The sequence below is a fragment of the Marmota flaviventris genome, chromosome 7, assembly GCF_047511675.1.
Source record: "Marmota flaviventris isolate mMarFla1 chromosome 7, mMarFla1.hap1, whole genome shotgun sequence".
Classification (NCBI taxonomy): Eukaryota; Metazoa; Chordata; class Mammalia; order Rodentia; family Sciuridae; genus Marmota; species Marmota flaviventris.
Window position 1 is genome coordinate 11471470 of NC_092504.1, and position 22428 is coordinate 11493897.

Genomic DNA, 22428 nt, shown 5'->3' on the forward strand with positions numbered 1-22428 from the left:
ATATTCATCAGGAAGGATGTTAAATTTTGTCAAATAGCTTTTTCTGCACCAATGAGATGATCATACAGATTTCCTCTCCATTCTGTTAACGTGCTGCTTCACACTTATGAATTCGTGGGTGTTGAACCATCCTTGCACCCCAGGGATCCATCCCACTTGATCCTGAGGGCTGACTCTTGTAATGTACCCTTGAGTTCAGGGTGCCAGTATTTTGTTGAGGACTTTGGCTTCTATGTTCATTGAGGATATTGGCTTATAAATTTCTTTTCTTGTAAGACCCTGCCTGGCTTTGGAATAAGGGTACACTGGCCTTGATGAAAGACTTTAGAAGTATTCTTCCACTTTCTTTTTTTTTTTTTTTAAGCTTAGAAGGGTAGGTATTAGTTATGTAAGTATTTGGTGGAATTCAGCAGTGAAGCATCAGATCCTGGCTTTCTTTAATGGAAGACTTTAAACTAATGATTCAATCTCATTACTTAATATTGGTCTGTTCAGAGTTATTTTACTTTGGTTCTTTTTTAAAATTTGTTCTAATTAGTTATACATGACAGTAGAATGCACTTTGACACATCATACATAAATGGAGTATAACTTCTCATTCTTCTGGTTGTACTTGATGTAGAGTTACACCGGTCATGTAGTCATATATGCATATAGTGTAATAATGTCCGAGTCATTCTACTATCTTTCCTATCCCTATACCCCCTCCCCTCCCTTCACTCCCTCCTGCCTGATCCAAAGTAACTCTATCCTTCTCTTGATATTTACAAGCCAATATCCTTGATGAACAAACAAGCAAAAGCCCTCAACAAAATGCTGGCACACTGAACTCAATGATACATTGTGAATTAGCATCCACATATCAGAGAGAACTTTCTGCTTTGGTTCTTTGGGATTGGCTTATTTCACTTAGCATGATGTTCTCCAGCTTCATACATCTACCTGCAAATGCCATCATTTCATTCTTCTTTATGGCTGAGTAGTATTCCATTGTGCATATATACCATATTTTCTTTATCCATTCATCTGTTGAAGGGCACCTAGGTTGATTCCATAATTTAGCTATTGTGAGTTGAACTGCTATAAACATTGATGTGGGTGTGTCACCATAGTATGCTGACTTTAAATTCTTTGGGTATAAACCGAGGGGTGAGATAGCTGGGTCAAATGGTTGTTCCATTCCAGGTTTTCTGAGGAATCTCCATACTGCTTTCCTTAGTGATTACACCAATTTGCAGTCTCACCAGCAATGTATGAGTGTGCCTTTTCCCCCACATCCTCATCAACATTTATTATTGCTTGTATTCTTGATAATTGCATTTCTGACTGGAGTAGTTTTGATTTTCATTTCTCTAATTGCTAGAGATGATGAACATTTTTTCATATATTTGTTGATTGATTGTATTTCTTCTGTGAAGTTTCTGTTCAGTTTCTTAGCCCATTTATTGATTGGGTTATTTGTTTTTTTGGTGTTAAGTTTTTTGAGTTATTTATATATCCTGGAGATTAATGCCCTATCTGAAGTGCATGTGGTAAAGATTTTCACCCATTCTGTAAGCTCTGTCTTCACATTCCTGATTGTGTCCTTTGCTGAAAAGCAGCCTTTTAGTTTGAATCCATCCTATTTATTGGTCCTTGATTTTACTTTTTGCGCTTTAGGGATCTTGTTAAGGAAGTCAGATCTTAGGCCGACATGGGGAAGATTTGGGCCTACTGTTTCTTCTATTAGTCGCAGGGTCTCTGTTCTAGTTCCTAAGTCTTTGATCCACTTGAATTGAGTTTTGTACATGGTGAGAGATAGGGGTTTAATTTCATTTTGTTACATATGGGTCCCAGTTTTGCCAGCACAATTTGTTGAATAGGCTATCTTTTCTCCAATGAATGTTTTTGGTGCCTTTATCTAGTATGAGATAAAAAAAACCCTGGACTAGATGGATTCTCAGCCAAGTTCTACAAGACTTTCAAAGAAGAATTAACACCAATACTCTTCAAATTATTCCATGAAATAGAAAAGGAGGGAACCCTTCCAAACTCATTCTAGAAGGCTAATATTACCCTGATACCAAAATCAGACAAAGACACATCAAGAAAAGAAAACTGCAGATCAATATTCCTGATGAACATAGATGCAAAATTTCTCAATAAAATTCTGGCAAATTGCATACAAAAACTTATTAAAAAGATAGTGTACTATGATCAAGTGGGGTTCATCCCAGGGATGCAAGTTTGGTTCAACATACAGAAATCAATAAAGGTAATTCATCATATTAATAGATTTAAAAATAAGAATCATTATGATCATCTCAATAGATGCAGGAAAAGCATTTGACAAAACATAGCATCCCTTCATGTTCTAAACACTAGAAAAACTAGGGATAGTAGGAACATAACTTAACATTGTAAAAGCTATTTATTCTAAACCCAAGGCCAACATCATTCTAAATGGAGAAAAATTGAAAACATTCCTTCTAAAAACTAGAACAAGACAAGGATGCCCTCTTTCACCAATTCTATTCAACATTGTCCTTGAAACTCTAGCCAGAGCAATTAGTCAGAAGAAAGAAATTAAAGGAATACAAATAGAAAAAGAATAACTCAAACTATCACTATTTGCTGATGACATGATTCTGTATTTAGAAGATCCAAAAAATTCCACCAGAGAACTTTTATAACTAATAAATGAATTCAGCAAAGTAGCAGGATATAAAATCAACACCCATAAATCAAATGCATTCCTATACATCAGTGATGAATTCATTGAAACAGACATTAGGAAAAATACCTCCTTCAAAATAACCTAAATAAAATAAAATGCTTGGGAATCAATCTAAAAAAAAGAAGTGAAAGACCTCTACAATGAAAACTACAGAACACTAAAGAAAGAAATTGAAGAAGAACTTAGACAATGTAAAGACCTCCCAAGCTCCTGGATAGGCAGAATTAATATTGTCAAAATGGCCATACTACCAAAAGCAATATACAAATTCAATGCAATTCCTATTAAAATCCCAATGACATTTTCATAGAACTAGAAAAAGCATTTGGAAATATAGGAGACCCAGAATAGCCAGAGCCATCCTTAGCAAGAAGAGTGAAGCCAGAGGCATCACAATACCAGACCTTACTATACTACAGAGCCATAATAATAAAAATGGCATGGTATTGGCACCAAAACAGACACATAGACTAATGGTACAGAATAAAAGACACAGAGACAAACTCACATAAACACAGTTATCTCATACTAGACAAAGGTGCCACAATTGTTCAGAATTTTTATTAATTCATGATTCAGTTGTTATAGTTTGTATTTGTTTAGGAATTGATTTCTTTTAGGTTATGCACTTTGTTAGTGTGTAATTGTCACTAGTAGTCAGTTATGAGCATTTATATTTGTGGTAACAGTTGTAATGTCTCCTCTTTCACTTCTGATGTTGTTTATTTGAGTCTTTTCTTTTTTTCTTAGTGTAGATAAATGTTTGTTGATTTCATTTAACTTTTTAAAAAACCAACTCTCAGTCTTATTGATTTTCTCTATTTCATTTATTTCTGTTCTGCTCTTTATTTTATTTCCTTTCTTCTACTAACTTTGAGCTTAATTTGTTAATTCTTTTTCTAGTTCCTGGAGACATAACACTAAATTATTTATTTGAAACCTTTCTCCTTTTTTTTTTGCTGTTGTTTTGTTTTTGTGGTGCTGGGGATTGAACCCAAGGCCTTGTGCATGGGAGGCAAGCACTCTATCCACTAAGCTATATCCCCAGCCCTTTCTCCTTTTTGATCTAGGCATTTATTGGTGTAAATTTTCCTCTTAAAACTCAGTTTGATGTGTCTCTTAAGTTTGGGCATGTTGTATTACTGTTTTCATTCATCTTGAGATATTTTTAGTTTCCCTTTTAATTTTTTCATTGTTTGATGGGTTGTTCAGGACCATGTTGTTTGATTTCTATGTTGTTTAATTTCTACATAGTTGTGAATACATATGTATTTTCTCCTGCTATTGATATCTAGTTCATATCACTATGTTCAGAAAGACTGTCCTCCAGGTCAAACAAGTCTAGTGTCAGTGCTTCTCCAAAATGCACAGAGGTGGGAGCCTCCCCGTCTGGGTGAGGTTATTGAGAGGCTTCTTGACTGAGTGGAACCACGGCTTGACTTCTAGGTCAAGCAGCTCCACTCTGCTTCTCTAAAATGGGAAAGCATTCCCCTACCCAGCCTCAGAGCATACACCAACAACACCAGCCAGGTGGGAAAATGCTTCAAGCTAGGTTAGACTTCCCAGTGTGATTCAGAAGGTGAGCAGCTCAGCTTTGCAGTGAAGTTGGCTGGGAAACAGTTGGTAGAAATACCGAGGTGCCACCGAGACTCATGTGTCAGCCAATGACTCTGTCTTCTTTCTTTGTTTCCACTTGACCCCAAATGATCCACCCCTGCCTTTACCCTCAGTGTTACCCATGAGGTGAGAATGGTGTCCGTGCTAGGGAAGCTGATGACTGCTTCTAGTTCTTTTGTTACCCTGTAGAAACCATTAGCCCAGGACAAAGCTCTTCATCTGTTGTGCTGAACTGGGAGGTGAGAGGGGTGGCATAGTTGAAGTGAGATCATTCTTCTTAGAACCCTTCCAATGCAGTTTTCCTTCAGCTCTGAGGACAATGTGGGCATTGCAGGCTTGTTTCCAAGTACTGGAGCCTTCAAGAAGATGTTGTGGTCTTTAGAGTGATTGAACTTTCTGGATGGGGGAGTGGAGCCCGAGACTTCTTATCCTGCTTCCTTGCTGCTGTCTCTTGGCCATCAGTAGTTCTGGAGTCAGAGTAGTTCAAGATCCAGGCACTGGCAGACTCAGCATCCAGCGAGAGCTCCCCTTAAATCCAAGATGGTGCCTTGTTGGTGCATTTCCACATGGTAGAAAGAAGAAGGGAAATTTAAAAAATTTTCCATATTCTGACAGTTTTTTCTCTAAATGTTTTAACCTAATATAGTTTTACTTCATTTGTTTGCTTTACAATAGTCTTCTTACTTTATTAGCTTCTAATCTTTTTTTCTTTTACTTAAAGATATACTTCTCCTAGCTCTGCTACTGTCACACATGGCCATCTTCTCTCTGTGTCTTCACATCACCTTACCTCTGTGTATCTCTCTCTTCTCTCTGTCCAAACTTCCCCTTCTTATAATGATATCAGTTATAACTGGATTATTTCCCAGTAACACAAATGACATCATCTTAATTGCACTGTAAAGATCCTGTTTCCAAATAAGGTCACATTCACAGGTACCAGGGGTTAGGACTCGACATATCTTTGGGGAGGACATAATTCAACCATAAAAAGGTAGAAGTAACACATCTATAGGGAAACAAAAGTCTACCCATCAGAAGGTGGAAGTAGAATTGTGTTTCTTCAAGTTCAGATTGGAACAGGCAAATACCACAATTCCTGACTTCTGGGACACAAGAAAGGGATCTAGATCCTGTCTTCATACAATTTCCCTACCTAATTGTCATAGTTCAATTTGTATTGTTAGAGCAAAGTACCTGAGGATGGGTGCTTTATAAAGAAAAGAAAAACTTTAGGTCAGCCTCCATCTGGCAACCACAGGGTTCTTCCTAAAATAAAAATGTGATTGTATCTGTCTCCTACTGGAAGCCTAAAATGTTCTCTTTTTCCTCTCAGGTAATGTCTGAATTCCTTGACATGACCTGACTGACCTCTGTTTTGTTTTTTTTTAATTTTTTATTGTTGGCTGTTCAAAACATTACATAGTTCTTGATATATCATATTTCACACTTTGATTCAAGTGGGTTATGAACTCCCATTTTTACCCCGTATACAGATTGCAGAATCACATCAGTTACACATCCATTGATTTACATATTACCATACTAGTGTCTGTTGTGTTCTGCTGCCTTTCCTATCCTCTACTATCCCCCCTCCTCTCCCCTCCCCTCCCCTCTTCTCTCTCTGCCCCCTCTACTGTCATTCATTTCTCCCCCTTGTATTATTTTTCCCTTTCCCCTCACTTCCTCTTGTATGTACTTTTGTATAAAATGCCTCGTCCTCCCTCATTCCCTTTCTCATCCTGTGTTATTTTATTGCTATGACCAAAATGCCTGATGTAAATAACTTAGAAGAGGAAGACTTATGTTGGTTCACAATTTCAGAGGTTTCCGTCTGTGGTCAGCTGGCTCCGTTGCTTTAGGACTGAGGGGTAGCAGAACAGCAATGGCAGAAGGGAATAGAGGAGGAAAGTGGCTCTGCCCATGGCAGCCAGGAGTGGGGAGGAGGATAGAGAGAAGAAGGGCATCAGAGCAGAAAATAGCCTTCCATGGCCCTTCCCTAGTGACCTGCATCCTCCAACCATGCCCACCACCTACCGTTTCCACCCCCTCCTGGGAGTTTGTTCAGACATCAGTGGATTAATCCACTGATGAGGTCAGAGGCCTCGTGACCCAATCACACCCCAAAGGCTCCACCTCTGAACATTGCTGCATTGGGGACCAGGTGTTCAGCCAGAAGCTTTGGGAGAACATTCCAGATCCAAGCCATAACAGGTCCCTTTACTGCTGTGAACCCACTGGGCTGTCCTGCCTTAGAGCTCTGATCCTCTGCACACGTTCTCTCTGCGTGGAGCCTGTCTGAAGATGCCTATTCTTCCTTCAAAACAAAGTTCAATGTTAACCTTCCTGGGGGTGATGCGCAGTCTCTGAACCAGGCATGGTTGTTGGATGTCACTCCATCCTGTGCTCTCTGAAGGCAGGACTCCTAACTAATTCACCTCTCTGTCCCCAGAACCTCATCCCCGTTACATGTTTGTGCATTAAGGAAGACATCCTTGAGAGAAGCATCACAGGCACTGTGCATCCATCCCCTGCCCTGTGTCTCCTGCCTCACTGAGGCCTCGGCCTCTCTTGATGGGGTGCATAGAGAAAGCCTCTGAGGCCATCTGAGCCCAAAAGTGCAAGGACTTACGGAGGCAGGGAAGGAAGCTCTAACAAAAGAGAGTTATCAGGAAGCAGAGAAGTGATTGCTGAGAGCGACCCCCAAAGGCCTGGTATCCCCTCTCATTCTTCCTGAACTTGGGGATAGCAATGGGGGCTTTTCTCTGCTGGGTGAACTTTCACGGCCATTTCCCAGAATAATGACTCAAAACCTGTCACTGTGTTCCCGTCTGGAATTTGGAGAGTAAGGTAAGAACTTGGAAGGGATTCAGGGGACACTTAGTTAAATTAGGTCGAGTTGTGTCCATTCTCCAAGCCTCTATTTGGCAGGGATGCTGTTGGAAAAGTGCTCCGCAGTGACTGACCAGAGAGGAAAGGAACTGATTGATATGCTTCCTTCTCCACTTTAATGATCTTCTATAAACTATGATTTTAGACTTGAACTATCAATCTTGCCCTCATTGGAGGAATGACTGCAGTAACAACCCTGGTTCAGTGTTCTGGAAAGCAGTTTCCCAGAAGGTGAGTACCCAGTCATGAAATTCTAGAATTTTGAGATCAGAGAACTTGAAGATGTCATCCAGACAGTGATTGGTTTTAACACTTTTTGGGTCATAGATCCTTTTAGGACTGAAATTGTAGGATTCTTTACTGAGGAAAGGGTTCAGAAACACATGCCAGTAGATTTTCACACCCAATTTTAGAACATTCATGGAGGGTCTATGGGGGCTCCAGTTGAATAGTTCCTGATCTTATCCAATTTGGGGCTGTGGGTGCCAGGAAGCAAGGGGTTGGTTTAATCCTCTGACATAATGATTAGATTCCTAGAACAGTTTTAATAATCTACATTTATAGACCACATGCCTTGTGCTTAACTCTTTACATGAATTAAAATGTTCCTTCTCACAAAAACCCTATGGAGGGAAAAAAGAACCCTGTGGAGTAAGTTCCATGAGTATTGAGCCCATTTTACAGACATTGAAACAGAAATGCAAGTTCATAAGTAATCTACTAAATGTACAGTTGGCAAATGATAGATTGAGCATTTATCCTAAGTCTTCTGACTTTAGATCCAGAACCTGGCTTAAGAAACACTCACCACCACCCTCACTCCCTATTTCTGACTTCACTTGAAGCTGACTGGGCTTATTTTTTTTTTCTATAAGTTGCTTCTTTGCAAGTTGGACAAGGAAAAACTTCTTTGCAAGTAGAAGAAGGGGGAAAAAAGGAAAGGAAAAATAAGAAATAAAAAAGAGAGGAATTAAAACTAAGTATAATATTTCAGAATTAAACATAGACATCTGAGGAGCTAGGGAAAATGGAGACTTGTATGTGTTAAGTGCACATGTTGTGGTCCATTTATGCTGCTGTAACAAAATACCAAAGAGTATGTAATGTATAAGGAACACACATTTATCTTGCAAAGTTCGAGAGGATGGGAGGTTTAGGGTCAAGGTCCAGTGGAATGGATATCTGCTGAGAGCTGTTCTTGGCTTCCAAGATGGTGCCTTGTTGCTGTGTCCTCACATGGCAGAAAGCAGAAGGACAAGAAAGCACTAGCTAGTTTCCTTGAGCCCTTTTAAAAGAACTGTCTTCCCATGCATGAGGGCACAGCTCTATGGTCTAATCACCTCTTAAAGGCGTGCCTCTTAATATTATACACTGAGTCTTAGTTTCCAATATATGGATTTGTGGGGTGGGGGGGGGTTTAGGTAGGGACAAACATGCAAAGCATAGCACTATATTTGTGAAAATCCCTGATGTGTCTTTTTGATGTCATTCCCATCTAGTTCTCCCAGAAGGAAGTATGAGAAGGAAAACATTTCAACTTGGGTGCATCCTTAATTATTCTGACCTTCAGATTTCTCATTTGTCAAATGGAGGTCAAAATAAGCCTGTTCCATTGGGTTGCTGCCATATTTAAATAAAATACCACTGAACTTTTAAGTAACTTGGAATTCATCCACTTAATAAATATTTGTTAAGGACCTACTACATACCATAACAAAATAAAGGGCCCTGCAGAGTTTTTGTTTGCTTAATTTTTCTGAGAATACTTTCTTTTTATTTCATTGCTATTTAATATGTTTCAGGACAGTGCTAATATTAAAAACTCCCAAAGCCATGTTATGTTTTGAGTACTTGCTTATGTTCCCACTCAGTCCTTGGTGCCAGGAGTACAGAGGTGAAGAGGATTAGAGGCACCTGGTGAACCATATAGACACCTGTGCCTTTATCTTTGCCAAATTTTCATGGGTGTGTGTAGATGGCCCTTTGTACCTTTCTTTTCTTTCTTTCTTTTTTTTTTTCTTTTTGACAATAGCAGCAACACTTCTTGGTACTTCAAATTTTTGTCTCATCTCCTTATTTCCAAGTAATGTGATTTTGAGGCACATTGATCCAACATTTCCCTGGTGGGGTGGTGGAGGGGGGTGTCTTGAGAATTATACCTTGAGAATTCCATCTTGGGTGGTCCAGGGTTCGTACCCGTGAGCATGCTTTTGAGTTGGTACTTGTGATTAGTCACAACCACTGGGCCTTTGTCCCTCTGCTCATGGTGGCAAGACAGAGCAGCACTGGATTTCACAGTCCAGTTTCAGATCCTTCAGGAGCCAAGGTCACCCGCAGAGCAGGGTCCAGATTCCTTGGCAAAGCATGCATGGTGCCTCACAAACTAACTTTATACCCAATGTCAGTGTCCACAACTGCTCTTAGACCCTTAGGCCTTTCCCTTCTCAGCTGCCTTCACCTGCTGATGTCCCCTCCTCCTTGGTTCACCACTTCGCTGACCTGCACAACCCTGTTATTTCCTAGTCTCCTCCACAGAGCAACCAAGCGCTGGCTGCTTCTTTCCCTCCCTCTTTTCCTTCTTCAGATTTTTACTGAGTGTCCACTCTGTGTCATGCAGCAGGTACACAGCACCCAGGGCTGTAGAGGACAGCTGGCTCTCCGTTCTCATGGAGCACTCAGTACTGGGAGCTAAATGACACTGAGCTCATTATTACAATGCGTGATAATGTGAAGGGACATCAATGGGGTCAGGGTTCAGAGAAGGCATCTGAGCCGGTGCCAAGGTCCGCCATGTCTCCTGGGAAAGCATAGAGGTTGCTGTGCTCATGTTGTTTTCAGCTGAGCATCTGCTGCATGGAGAGACCCACCTCCTTGCTCAGTCACATCCATCTGTCCAAACCCCCTTTCTCTCTGTGCCTTGTCAGGCCTCAGAATCATCTTCTCTCTCTTGGTTCTCTTTTCCCTGATGTTCCCCTTTCCTTTCCTCCTGCATCGCCCACATTGCTCCTGCTAAGTAAAATGACACAGTCACAGTGCCGGATACTACGAAGACCCCCTCATCTTTCTCCTCCAGGGACATTCTTCTTTCTCCCCTGGACTTCCAAATTCGGCACTGCTGAATTTAGCAACCCTGTGAGCATGAAACTTCATTGTTCAACAGTTTGTTCAAATGGCTGAAGAACCCCGCTGTGAAGGAAGCCTCACACCTCCAGTGGCGTGGAGTGGAAATCCTATAGACTGGGCATCCTGTTCAGGACCAGGGAGACTGTTCCCTCCCTAGCCAGCTAATAAATACCATGCATGGTTTTAGAGGGAGTTGCTGGGGACTGAGGACTAAGTTTACATGCTGAGGAGTGGGGGGAGCATTATTATTACTGTTTTAAGTTTGCAGAAGCTGCCTGTGGTGTGGTCCAAGTGATGCTCAATGGATCCCTCACTGAACCCTTTGACAAGAACAGGTAATCGTTTCTTTGTATCTTATTTGCAATGGTTGGCCATGGCCTCCTGTGAGATACTCCACCGCTAGAACGATTGTGCTTTTTATGTTTCAGACCAGTTCTGAAGATTTGGGCTAAAAAAGGCAAATATTTGGTATTCTCTGAACATATTTGTCTTTCTGGGTCACTGCTTTTGTCTCACTTCTCTTCTGTCTGACGTCTTCTAATGTTCCTGACGGCCACTGCACTGTCAAGAGCCCCTGCTCATGATGTTTCAAGGCCGGGCGCCATTTTCTCAGCCTCCTCTATCATTATCCTCCACCTCCCGATTTCCACCTGTGTCCATGCTGCTCTCGGATGCATGGACACCTGCCTCCCCTCCCTGCTTCTCCCTGTCCAAATCCTCACCATCCATGAATGGCCTGGCTCCTCTCTACTCCATGAAGAGTTTGAATCCTAATTCACGACCACTGGGCACATGGGTCACTGGCTTGGGCTCCTGACCTTCATCGTCTCTTTGTAGACATTGCCAGCATGACACCGGTGGTTAATAGCCAGGACTCCAGGGGTCATTCCATATGACCTGTGTGGCCTTAGGCAGGGCACCTAACCTCTGTGAGACCCTCATATGCGGATTTGAAAAGATGATGGTGATGTGACGGGCCTTCCTTCTCTGACGGGTTGTTACCTTTTGGCCATTGTTCTCTAATCTTGCCCTGGTGTGGTTGTTGGAGAGACAGGAGCTTGTGTTAATTTGCCCTGGGCACCATAAGTGACCTAAATTACTTTTACTCTCTCTTTCTTTTTTTTTTTTTTTTTTTTATATTTAATTCTACAAAGGAATGTTTATGCTTTCGTCTTCTTCTGACTTCCTCTTCTGTGGGGTTTTGGGTGAAACTGGTAACATTCCAAGATTTTATAATCTGATCTTAGGGATCCAGCTACTCAGAACAGGAGTGGCATCTGTCAGAAATTAATACAGAAGAATTTAGAAATGTGGTTAAGCAGATTATCAGCCTCTTTCAAAGCAGGGCTTCTCAGATTTGGCTGAACATGTGAATCACCCTCCAGGCGAAAGCAGGAATAAGATTAACCAGGCAAGAGGGGGCTGAATTGCAGCTCTCACCAGCTTTCTGGTGATGTTCACAAAGTAGATCAAGAGTCACTCTTGAGTAGCAACTAATTTCAAAAATCAGCATGAAAATGCAGGCTAAAAATCTTATCTTGAAAATCTTTGTTAACTGGGGGTCATGTTAATAAGAAATGGTGACTGTCTCTAAGGCAATTCCAAGGGTGGAGTCCACCCAATGTGTCCAGCTTTCTGGTTTTTGACAGGAGGTAGGGATGTCCTTGAATTTGAGTTTAGGATTGACAATGTTCTTTGTCTCTTCTCTCTTAGCATTTTTGGAAGTGTGGAAATCTTTAATTTGCGTCCAGAGAAAGTTCATACGGTACAGGCCTGGGTGATGCAAGATATTGGAAAAGGTCCCAGGTACATCTTATTACTTTGTACCCAAGGGATATTTTACATGTCGGCCAACAGAAGAATTCACAGTCTCACGAATACTTTGGGAACAGACTGGCTCAAGGAACGGGGCCGTATTCTACATTTAGCTCATCCCAACAACTAATTTTATCTCCAACAATGGTAACTAGCAGTTTCCCACCTGCTCAACTAGGGCCACTTAGAGGTGGACTTCTGCTTCTCCTCTTTATCCAGGGTTTTAGAAAAGAAACTAAGAGACTCAGGAAAATAACAGGAAGTCTCGTTATTTTAACATTTTCTTCTTTCTTCCTCAGTGATTCATGCTCAGGGTCCTCCTTGAATGAGCTGAAATTGATTGTGAACAAGAAGAATATGACATTTGTCTGTCAGAATAACTACAGGTAATTGTCTTTCTTCCTGAAGAAAGGGCTGCTTACCTCCTGCAGACATTTCATCTTTTCCTGTTCTCTTTTGAGCTAGGAGGCTGGGGAGTCTCTCCTGGGGCTTTAAGGGGATCTGGCCATCTCTCCTTCTCTTCTTAGCCTCACTTGGAGGATTTTCTAGCCAGTTGCCTTCACCTGGTCACTACCCCCATGGGCCTCTTTCCTCATTGTCACCCTGAAGCAAGTCACCCTGAAGCAGTGACTTGCTCTTGAAGCTGACCCAGCCTTGGAGGCACATTTTCTGGTTTGCGGAGCAAGCCGCCCGGTCCAGGGCTGGAAACCTGCTAGATGTCAGGGAGCAGAAGCATGTTTTTGCCAAGACCTTTCTCCTAAGTTGTAAAATCCCTGTGATTTGGCACAAATTTACCTGTGAAATTTCCTTAGTTGGGTCTGGGTGTACATGTCTGATCCTTGGTAAGCTTCCACATGGCAATCTACCCAGATTTGTCCTTTTAAAATTAAGAAATGTAAAAATCTTAAAAGAAAGTTTATGTGATCCATGTTTATTGGAGAAAAGTTTTAAATTTCACCTAGGTATGTATTTTTAAAGTGACCTATAACTCTTTTCAAAACCGGGACCCCCCTCATTCATTTCTAAGTAGTTGTGGCCAATCACATAGGTAGGGATACAGTGATAGAGGCCTCCTTGGCGATTTTCCTGGTGTCATAGCTTAGAGCAAGACTAAAGCAGGGATAAAAAGGTTTTCAAAGAATGTAGAAGCTGGAGTGTTAGAATATTTTTACTGTGTCTTCATGTCACCAACCACATCATAAAAGCCGAAGGACAGATTTAAGGGATTCATGCTGATGGCTCTGGTTTCCCAAATGGTGCGAATTCCCCATCGGTCAGCTGGTTCCTATCTGGAAAGAAGGAAATCCATGAGCACGTGGCAGCTGTTAAACGGAAAGAACAAAGGAGCAACCATGAAGGAAGCCCACAGGCCCCCGGCCAGGCTCAGTTACTCAAGGCATTTGGCACGAAGAAAATGGAGTCCGAGAGCCTAGGAGAAAATGGGGAAAGAAGACAAGTCTTACCCCTGTACTCTTCTGTCTTTTTCTCCCTTTCTGACCTTAGTGGCCAGAAGTCTTCTTTGTTAAGACTCATCATCTCCCCTCACTTGTGCTCCGGGTGAGCTCTCTCCTGCCTCTGGAGAGAAGGTCTAGGCCTGACTCCCACTCGGACTCTTGCAGACAGGAGCATCAGATCTTGGGACCTTCAACTGGGGGATCATATTCAAAACCACTGTTTGTCTTCTCCATCCAAGAGATTTAATTCCAAGAGATCTAATATATTTGGCATAACTCTTGGAAAGACAGACCTGCAGGACTCCTCACTGTGGCTAAGAGCTGTGTGACTTGGAAGACAGCTGTTTATTTCTAGGAGAACCCAATATGAATGTCCCAGAGGTACACAGACTGTAGTTGAAATCTCTCCATCCCAAATATACCTTCTGATTTTAGTAAACTTTTGTCTAGGTTTTTCTGTATAGTTATTTAATAAACAAACAGGAGTATAGTTACATTTACAGAGATGAGATTTCTTCATGGTTCTAATATTACCCCCTTATTAAGTCCCACAGAGAAAACACTACTAACATTTGGCTGTATATCCTTCATGAATTTCCCTTTCTTTCCATACACACATTCACAGTCCTACAGACGGAATTTCCTAACATATGTTTCAACCAGTGAGTGAACAGAGATGACGACTTTTTTGGAATACTATAAAGACAGTAAATGCTCAGCATGCTTCCTCTGGTTGGTGTCCCCAGTGGCTTGAAGTAAACAAACAACCTTCAGGGCACACTCCTCTGTAACTTCAGAACATATTCTGTGTCCATCCAAATGCTGCCCAACTTATGAGAGATGTGTGCATTTTATTGGAACATCAGATCTGAATATATATGTATTTATGGAGAGAGATCACCTTAACAGAATAGTTGCTGCTTCTTTTCCACTGTTGAATTTCCCCAAATCAGAAACTATAATTAAGAACCATATTCATAGTATCATAATATTCATATTATCATTAATAAAAAAAAAAAAAAACAGAGGTGGCTTCCAAAATCCTAAATGTCCTAAAAAGTTTCCCTGTCCATAGCAGGGTTTCTTTAAGGAAGCAGACTATCTCGTTCCCTAGGATGTATCTATGTGGGGGAGTCCCAGCTACCATATTGGTGAGGATGGAGTGACCACAGTTAGAGCCACTGTGCCCAGCTGGTCATGACAATTGGCTCTAGATGAACCTGAGAGGTCCCATCACAAGGGCAAGTCTCTGCTCTAGAAGGCCTGGGACTCTGGCAGCTGATCTCGAGGATCTCTGACTTCCTTGGTTCACATTTAGCAGAACCAAATTTAGCTGTAATTGAATGAACCACTTTGTACTTCTGTCCATCCCAACCCAGCCAGGTGCCAGCCACTCTCCCTGCATCCTGTGGCTTCATTAGCTCATATTTATGAAAACGGCCGTCATTTACCTGTTACGCATTTATCGAAAGTTTGCTTTATGCAAAGGAAGGGTGGTCCTCTGCCAGTGGCCTCCAGCCCTCTCCCAGGGGGCCCATGACTCCTGTGGTGCCTCTGGTCCTTTGACCTAACAGTAGCTCTGGAAGCTTCTGAAGAGAAGAAAGCAAATCATCCTTAGAAACTTTTTTTTTCCCTATTTAGTCAAATAAATTTTATTTAAATAAAACTAAATGGTTCGAGGTATGTGCGTAGAGAAAGCATAATAGAATCAAGGTTGTTTTTAATCTTAATTAATTTACTCTAATTAGGTACATTTGACAGCAGAATATATTTTGATTCACGGTACACAATTGCAGTGCAACTTTTCATTTCTTTGGTTGTACACAATGTAGCGTCCCACCATATGTGCGGTCATACATGTACCCAGGGTAATGACGTGTCCATCTCATTGTTACCGCTGTTGACCGGTGACGAGTCCTTGCTTCCCCAATGTTGAAGAATAACACCAAAGAAGCACGCCGAGGCAAGGTCAGAGTAGAAATTAGAAGTTTATTAAAGGACAGCAGAAAAGACTTCTCCCGGAGGAAGAAGGGGACCCAAGAGGTGGAATCTGTGGAAGTGCGGTTGTTTCCCTTTTTTATAGTTTTGGTGATGGAATGTAGGTTGGAAGGCCCGAGGGGTGGGACACAGGTGGGCTTAATTATCACCTTTTGGGATGGGATTATCACTTCTCTGGGATGGACTTTGGCCTAGGGCCTTTTCAGGACTTCATTAACATTCCATGAGTTGTCCTGCGTTTCCTGGAATCATTCTCAGCATGGCCTCCATTTTAGATTTCACTGGGTATTAGACCCGATTTATCTAACTACACTAACTACCTAACTTTAAATCCGGCTTCATCATTCCACCATCTTTCCTGCCCCCATGCCTCCCCCTTTCACAATCACATTTCCTCCATTTTTCCCAAGCCCCCCACCCCCCCATCATCCTTAGAAACTTTGAACTTCCCTGATCCCAGTGGCTGCTTCTGTGGTTTCTTGAGCATCAGCTACATTGAAAGTACATGTCTGGGACACACTAGAGCCAGGTGTTTGTTTTTGCTTCCACTTGTTACCATCCAACACCCCCTCTTGGTATTTATTCTATGGCTTTACAAGTGAAAGGAAACTCAACTGGGCCACACTCTCCAGTCATTCACTCCAGGACTGGGCCTTTCTCTGTGTCCCTGCAGAGAGGGGCGTGTGTGGAAGCTCAGTGGTCTGTGTGTACTTCTGTTGCTGGGAACAGGGCTTCTTTCATTGTTGTATTCAACTGCCTCTTAATCTCTTGTCTTGCTTTCCTCTCCTAGGCCCGCCAGGTTTGTCCAGTGTGTGAAAAACCCTGAACACCCATCTTGCAGATCTCTCTAAGATCTGAGCCACGGCTGCTTTAGATCTGTGACTCCTTGCAGTAGACACCCTGTGCGGGACTCAGAAGTCACACTGGAGGAGAGCCGAAGCCATGGGGAGGGAGCATCCTCTATCACTATGTCAACGTGGGAGATGGGCACCTTTCCCCCCAAAGTCTTAAAATAACTTCTGTTATAGGCATAGTTCTTATTGTGTTCTACTAATAATCAAGAAAAAAAAAACTGTGTTATAAAATCAGAATGAAAATTTTATATTAAGTTATTTCCTTTTAATGTTATGTGATCCTTTGATATTGGTAACATCCTTTTTTCCCTATCTTGGGGTGGTGGTTGTGGGGGTTGAATCCAGGGCCTTAGCACATGCTGGGCTAGTGCTCTACCACTGAGCTACACCTCAGCCCCTCCTTGCTATTGAATAGTGACTGCGGCAAACCTCTCCTATTAGACCGGGAAAAATAAAGAAAATAAATGGGCAAGCTTCTCAGAGACACTACATTTCCAAATGGATGCCATTGTCTCATGATCTATTTTTGTTCCCTTCCCTCTGATAGGTCAACTCTAGACCCCGTGGTGCTGGGTCATAGTGAGGAAAGTGCTCAGAAGGATTTAAGTCTCAGGTGTACATGGTGCTTCATCTCTAACTCCTCCCACAGCCCCAACACCCATAAATTGGTATTATTATCTTCCTTTATTGAGATGAGAAAATGGGAGCACAGAGAAGTTGCATAATTATTTAAAGTCAAACATTTTGTATCAAGGTAGAGGCTGGATTTGCACTCAGGTCTCTCTAACTCCAAAGTATATATTCTCTTTCTGTCTAGCTGTTAAGATCAAATTGGCAATGATTTATGTTCTTTTCCAACAAATGTGTGTTGGATTAAGTTGAATATAATAGAATCTGGAATGCAATTTCTCTGGGTGGCTTCAAAACAGATTAACTTTTTCCCCCCAAATCTCCTCCCCCTCATGCTTAGTGTCTCATACATGTAGTAGATAAAATATATTAGTTCCTGATACTGGCAATTTATGTTTTCTTAGATCTGTCTTGCTTAGGATTTACCAATTTTATTACTTTCTCAAAGTACTAATCTTTAGCTTTGTTGATTTGTTTTTTCTATTTAATTGTTTTTGCTCTTTTCTTAATTTTTAGAAATATACAAATTCCTTCTAATTTCTCTATTCATTTTCTTAAACAAAACCTTAGATCACTGATTTTCAGTTTGCTTTCTAATACATGTTTCAGTACTACAAATTCTCCTCTGAGCCCTGCTTTAGCTATAGTTCTTAAGTTTTGATATGTCTCCTTTCACTATTATTCCACTAAGAATATTTTCTGATTTCACAGTGATTTAGAAATATGCTGCTGAATTTTCAACATCTGGAGATTTTTGAATTTTTAAAAAATATATGTAATGAATCAGAATTAATAAACTAAATTGAGACAACATGGAAAAAAATTGAGAACCCATTAAGTAATTTGCCTGATTTGTTGAAAACAGTATCAATTAGGGGGTCAGGCATTTCTGGTTTTTATTTTCGCACAATGTTGTGATCTTAAGCAACCTACCTAACCTCCTCTCTTAACTTCAACTTTCTTGCTAAAGTCTATTAATTTACCCCATTAAAATTGGTGAGTACTAAAGACTATGACAAAAATTGGCAGCCTAGCACAAAAATTGACAAGCCTAGAACAAAAATTGAAAAGCCTAGAATTTTGTATATACCCAACCACGAGGCAAGGTGGGCTGCTCTCTGCCTCCCCCTAGTGGACAATCCTGTTTACTTCATGAGTCCTCGCAGCTACAGCCATTGTGGTCAGTGCAGTCTTCAAGAGCCCATTCTCCACATAGGCATGTCCTCAATGGGAACTTGGTCTTGACTGGACAGGAATGTGGTGTTTGGAACCAGTTCTGACTGAAAGTCAGACTTGCTCCAAGTTTCAATGAGACCCACCTGCAGAAGGTCTTCAGAAACAGGTCCTTTCCAATCAACCAGACATTAATATCAACATCTGGAGATTTTTGAATTTTTAAAAAATATATGTAATGAATCAGAATTAATAAACTCAATTGAGACAACTTGAAAGAAAATTGAGAAACTGTTAAGTAATTTGCCTGATTTGTTGAAAACATCATCAAGTCTGGTGTCTGATTTGTGGACTTACTAGAGTCATTGTTCACCAGCACAACCCTGAAGTGGCTGCCTGTGTCAGAAAGATATTCTCCTTCACATCTCCTTCCAAAGATGACATGAGTACTGTAGAAACCAATTTATGAGACGTCCCTTAAGAAGAGCCACACTAGTGGTCAAGTTCAGAGCCAATGGAGACCTCAGAGGAAGCTGGCCACAAGGTCTTCACACAGAGTTGCCGAGGGCACTGGGGAGCTTCAGAGGTGGCTCAAGGGCTGGGTATCGTTCCTCTCACCACCTTTCGTATCTGTATTTTCATTACCCAGGTGCCCCATCCCTGCTGCTTTTCTCACTCCCTGCAATTCTGACTTTGAGTTTCTTTCTGTTGACTAAGCAGCCATCTCCAGACCTGAGGACCTGCTCCTGCAAATAGATGCCTCACATTCCTCTTCTTATAAGTGACAGCTGGATCACTGGTTGCTTGTAAACTCCCTGTTATACTCATGAACGTGTTATCACCTGTCTTCATACTCCATTATTGTTTGAACTAGGAAATTTTCTTACCATCCCTCCTTGTACCCACCTTCATAGTTACCCCAAGGCGGTCAAAATGACCTATGCCAGAATGTCGCTTTTCTGACTTCCTAAGGCTGGGATGGTTCCCAACCTTATAATGTTTAAGGCACACTTTCAAATACCTTTCTGAAATTTGATGCTGAATACTTGAGGCTGAATAATTACAAGAACAGGTAAGCACATGAGAATGTGTGTGTGTGTGTGTGTGTACGCGCGTGCACTTCTGTGTATGCCCTGTTACAAGAACAGTGTTTGTCAGTGCCCAGTAATTACAGCATTCAGCATTCTTATATAACTGACTAACAAAGCTATCAAATAATTTGGCAAAACATGTTACTTCATTGGCTCTGTCTTGGCAGCTCCTTGTGCCTCTTAGTGTTGTTTGAAACCAGCTCAACCCTGGGCTACGCATTTTCTGTTGCAAAGGATAGTCTCTAGTACTGCAGTGTAGACTGACTTCTTGGGCGCCCATTTCTCCTTACAACAATCCCTAAATCTGTAGCTTGAGTATCTCAGTTGGACTGCACAGGATACTGTTTTGGTTGGTTTTTAAATGGCAAGTAGTTACACATACTGGATAATTTATATGTAGGAAAAATAAAAAAATATTTAAAGTAAAATGGTGAAGTACACCTAAAGGACTATGTAACTTTAAAGGTGTTCTATAAAAGCAGTTTTAAACTAAATGTTTTCTACCGTTTTTAAAAGCAAAGAATTTACTACTGAGTCATCATTTTAATATATAATTTTTAACAGTCCATCAAGAACTCAGTAGTAGGGGGCTGACCTGAGAAGCAGTGTTAGCTGGCCCTCAGCCCACGCACAAAACACAGAAGGCTTTGAACTGCTTCCCGACAGAGCACCCTTGAACTTGATTCAGTAGATACACTGCCCTTCTCATTCCCTGCTCAGAATGCAAGTAGCACAAGGTGGGGAGAACCACATAATCAAGGGGCGGATGACCCACTGGGCTAGTTCATTAACACTTGTGACTCTCTAGTCTTGAATATATTGAAAACACACAAAAAGAATTATACAAATAATAGAAAAATAATACAACTTCATACAATTCTTCTTTTAAAAACAGTTGCTTCTGGGCTTAGAGGAAGCACTAGTGAACATATTAAACCATTAATACAGTGCCAAAGACCAGAGGATCTCCCACCCACCCCTGCCCCAAGGTGGAGTGAGTCAAAATGGCCTTCTTGCCTGCCCACAGGATCAGAGGGAGGTAGGAGTGGATGTTGAGAGGAGTCCAGAGTTGCACCCTGTTGGACACCTGGAAATCTTCACTCCTTTTTCCTTTGAGACACCAAAGAAGGAAGATTATTGTTTTGCTCTTCTAGTAAGAGTCTCAGGCTGAGAATCACACACTGATCCGTCTTTGTTTCCTGTTAAGAAAATTCACCCGTAGCCTTAGAGGATGTGATGTAATGATGTTGCAAAATGTGTGGTTATTAGCAAATGACATGGTAATTTAGTGTACTAGCAGGTCAAAAACATTTAAAAGCTTGATACAAAATGCAGACCTGTCAAGAAAAGGAAACTCACATTCATTGTATCAGGTACCTCAATAAGTCACACCACCTAGCGATCTCACTGCAACCACGGAATCCAACTTTTACTGAAAGCAAATTTACTAAAGACGGTCAGGAGCTTACAGGTTCTCCAGGAGGGCAAGAAAACAGTTTGGAAATTAACCAATAACAACACCACCAGTTACTACACTGATTGGCCTGTGGACCCTTGGCTGTGCCAGAACATGTCCATGGCTGTTCTTGGGAATAGAAGCCACCAACATGGATGATGGAGGGATCCTGGTGACTGTTTTCTTGCTGTGCCAGCCTCAAATACACAGTTGCACAGATCTGTCTGGCGTATAAGAGCTGATATAAGTAAAATTTTCAGAACAGAACTTAGCCTTTCTGTCTGTAAAATGGGAGCCATACTAATACCCACTTGTAAGCATTGCTTGGAGCATTAAATGAGATGATGCATGTAAAATTCTTCAAGAGTGCTGAGCATATATAAATAGCTCTATCAATGTTAGCTTTTAGAAAGTTATTGGAGTCCATTTTTATTATGGAGGAAATTGCTTGACAAACTAACTTGATTAGAAGCTGAGACCCTGAGACCTGGGGGTAGTGGAGAAGAGGGCGGGGAATGGCCTTCTTGCCTACCCACAGGATCAACCACAGTCTCTCCCAAGCTTTGAATCACCCTAGAAGGCCAGCAATTTCCCCCCTGAAGGAAATGAACCAGGTATCCTAGGACCTGTGATTAAGAGCTGTCTCCCATCCCATCCCCTCTACCTGTGACAAAATGTGGCAAGAGAACCTTCCCTGCACCCCACCTAAGAATTTAACATCTGCCATTTTCATCCTTTAAGCAGATGGAGTTCAGTATTCTCTCCTGGCATTGCCGGTCCAGTCCCCTGCTGTCCTGGCCAGGACCCCCTGCTCTGGCAATAAAGGGGAGCAGCTCTCCTTGATGGAAATGAGAAGCCCCCACCCTTTATCTTGAGCAGAAAGAAGAAAGGTGCCTAAGACCGCTGGTGGCAACTGGGAGACACTTGTAGGCCCTGTCCCCTGCAGCCACTCTCAGGCCACCTTCCCCCACCCCCTCCGCCCTGGTCTTCCCGCTTCCCAGTGCTGGCTCTTGCCATCCCTGCTCAGTACACGCTGTTTTCTGGCTGGAATCCTCTTGTCTGGCAGTCAGACTTAGTGGTTGAGTGAGGCTTTGGGCCAGCTCCCTGGGCACGGGTTCCACTTCACCTGCTGTGAGTTATGTGACCTTGGCCAAGGTACTTAACTTCCTAGGTCCTTGGCTACCAGTGTCCAGCTTTCTGTAAGGATTCATCAAAGGGCTGCTTTTAATTTCTTATTATTTTCTAGACCTTGATCTGCCTTGCAGAGACCCAATTTGAGACAGAAATGTATGAGAGCTGAAGGCCCCAGGGGGTGGAACAGGTCAGACTGTGAGAATTCTAACTCACCCATTGGCTCTAAGTTCTTCTGTGCTTCACTTTGCTCATCTCTAAAATGAGACAATAACCAGAACTTACCTTGTCGCTGTGAGGCTTAGTGAAAACTGGATTTACCTGTAAGTGTTGGAACACTCATAGTCAGGGTGGGCTAAGTCTGAAAGGTACTTATTTCTCTTTGTCATGGAGAAGTTCTGACGTCAGTGGTCTATGCAGCTCTGTGCTGCAAGGTCTGCAGAGACCTAGCCACCTTCCTCATCTCTATAAGGTCATC

General features: G+C 41.8%; 1 protein-coding gene and 1 long non-coding RNA gene across 3 annotated transcripts in view; one reads left to right on the forward strand and one right to left on the reverse strand.

The window, feature by feature from the left end:
• Positions 1 to 16727, forward strand: part of Cd38 (CD38 molecule) — a 49080-nt gene extending 32353 nt beyond the window's left edge. The window contains exons 4-8 of the mRNA XM_027939272.3: positions 7371 to 7456; positions 10610 to 10683; positions 12062 to 12154; positions 12463 to 12549; positions 16406 to 16727. Coding sequence (XP_027795073.2) covers positions 7371 to 7456; positions 10610 to 10683; positions 12062 to 12154; positions 12463 to 12549; positions 16406 to 16466 — 401 coding nt within the window. The 3' untranslated portion in view covers positions 16467 to 16727. The remainder of the gene's footprint in view (positions 1 to 7370; positions 7457 to 10609; positions 10684 to 12061; positions 12155 to 12462; positions 12550 to 16405) is intronic.
• Positions 13079 to 20534, reverse strand: LOC117794729 (uncharacterized). Of its 2 annotated transcripts, none has more exons than XR_004618594.2 (3): positions 20381 to 20534; positions 15069 to 15206; positions 13079 to 13452 (listed from the first exon to the last, which is right to left on the reverse strand). It is a non-coding gene; the product is annotated as an uncharacterized lncRNA (long non-coding RNA). The 2 variants fall into 2 exon arrangements; XR_011707952.1 differs by having other exon boundaries at positions 13079 to 13592.
• Positions 20535 to 22428: the final 1894 nt, after the last annotated feature.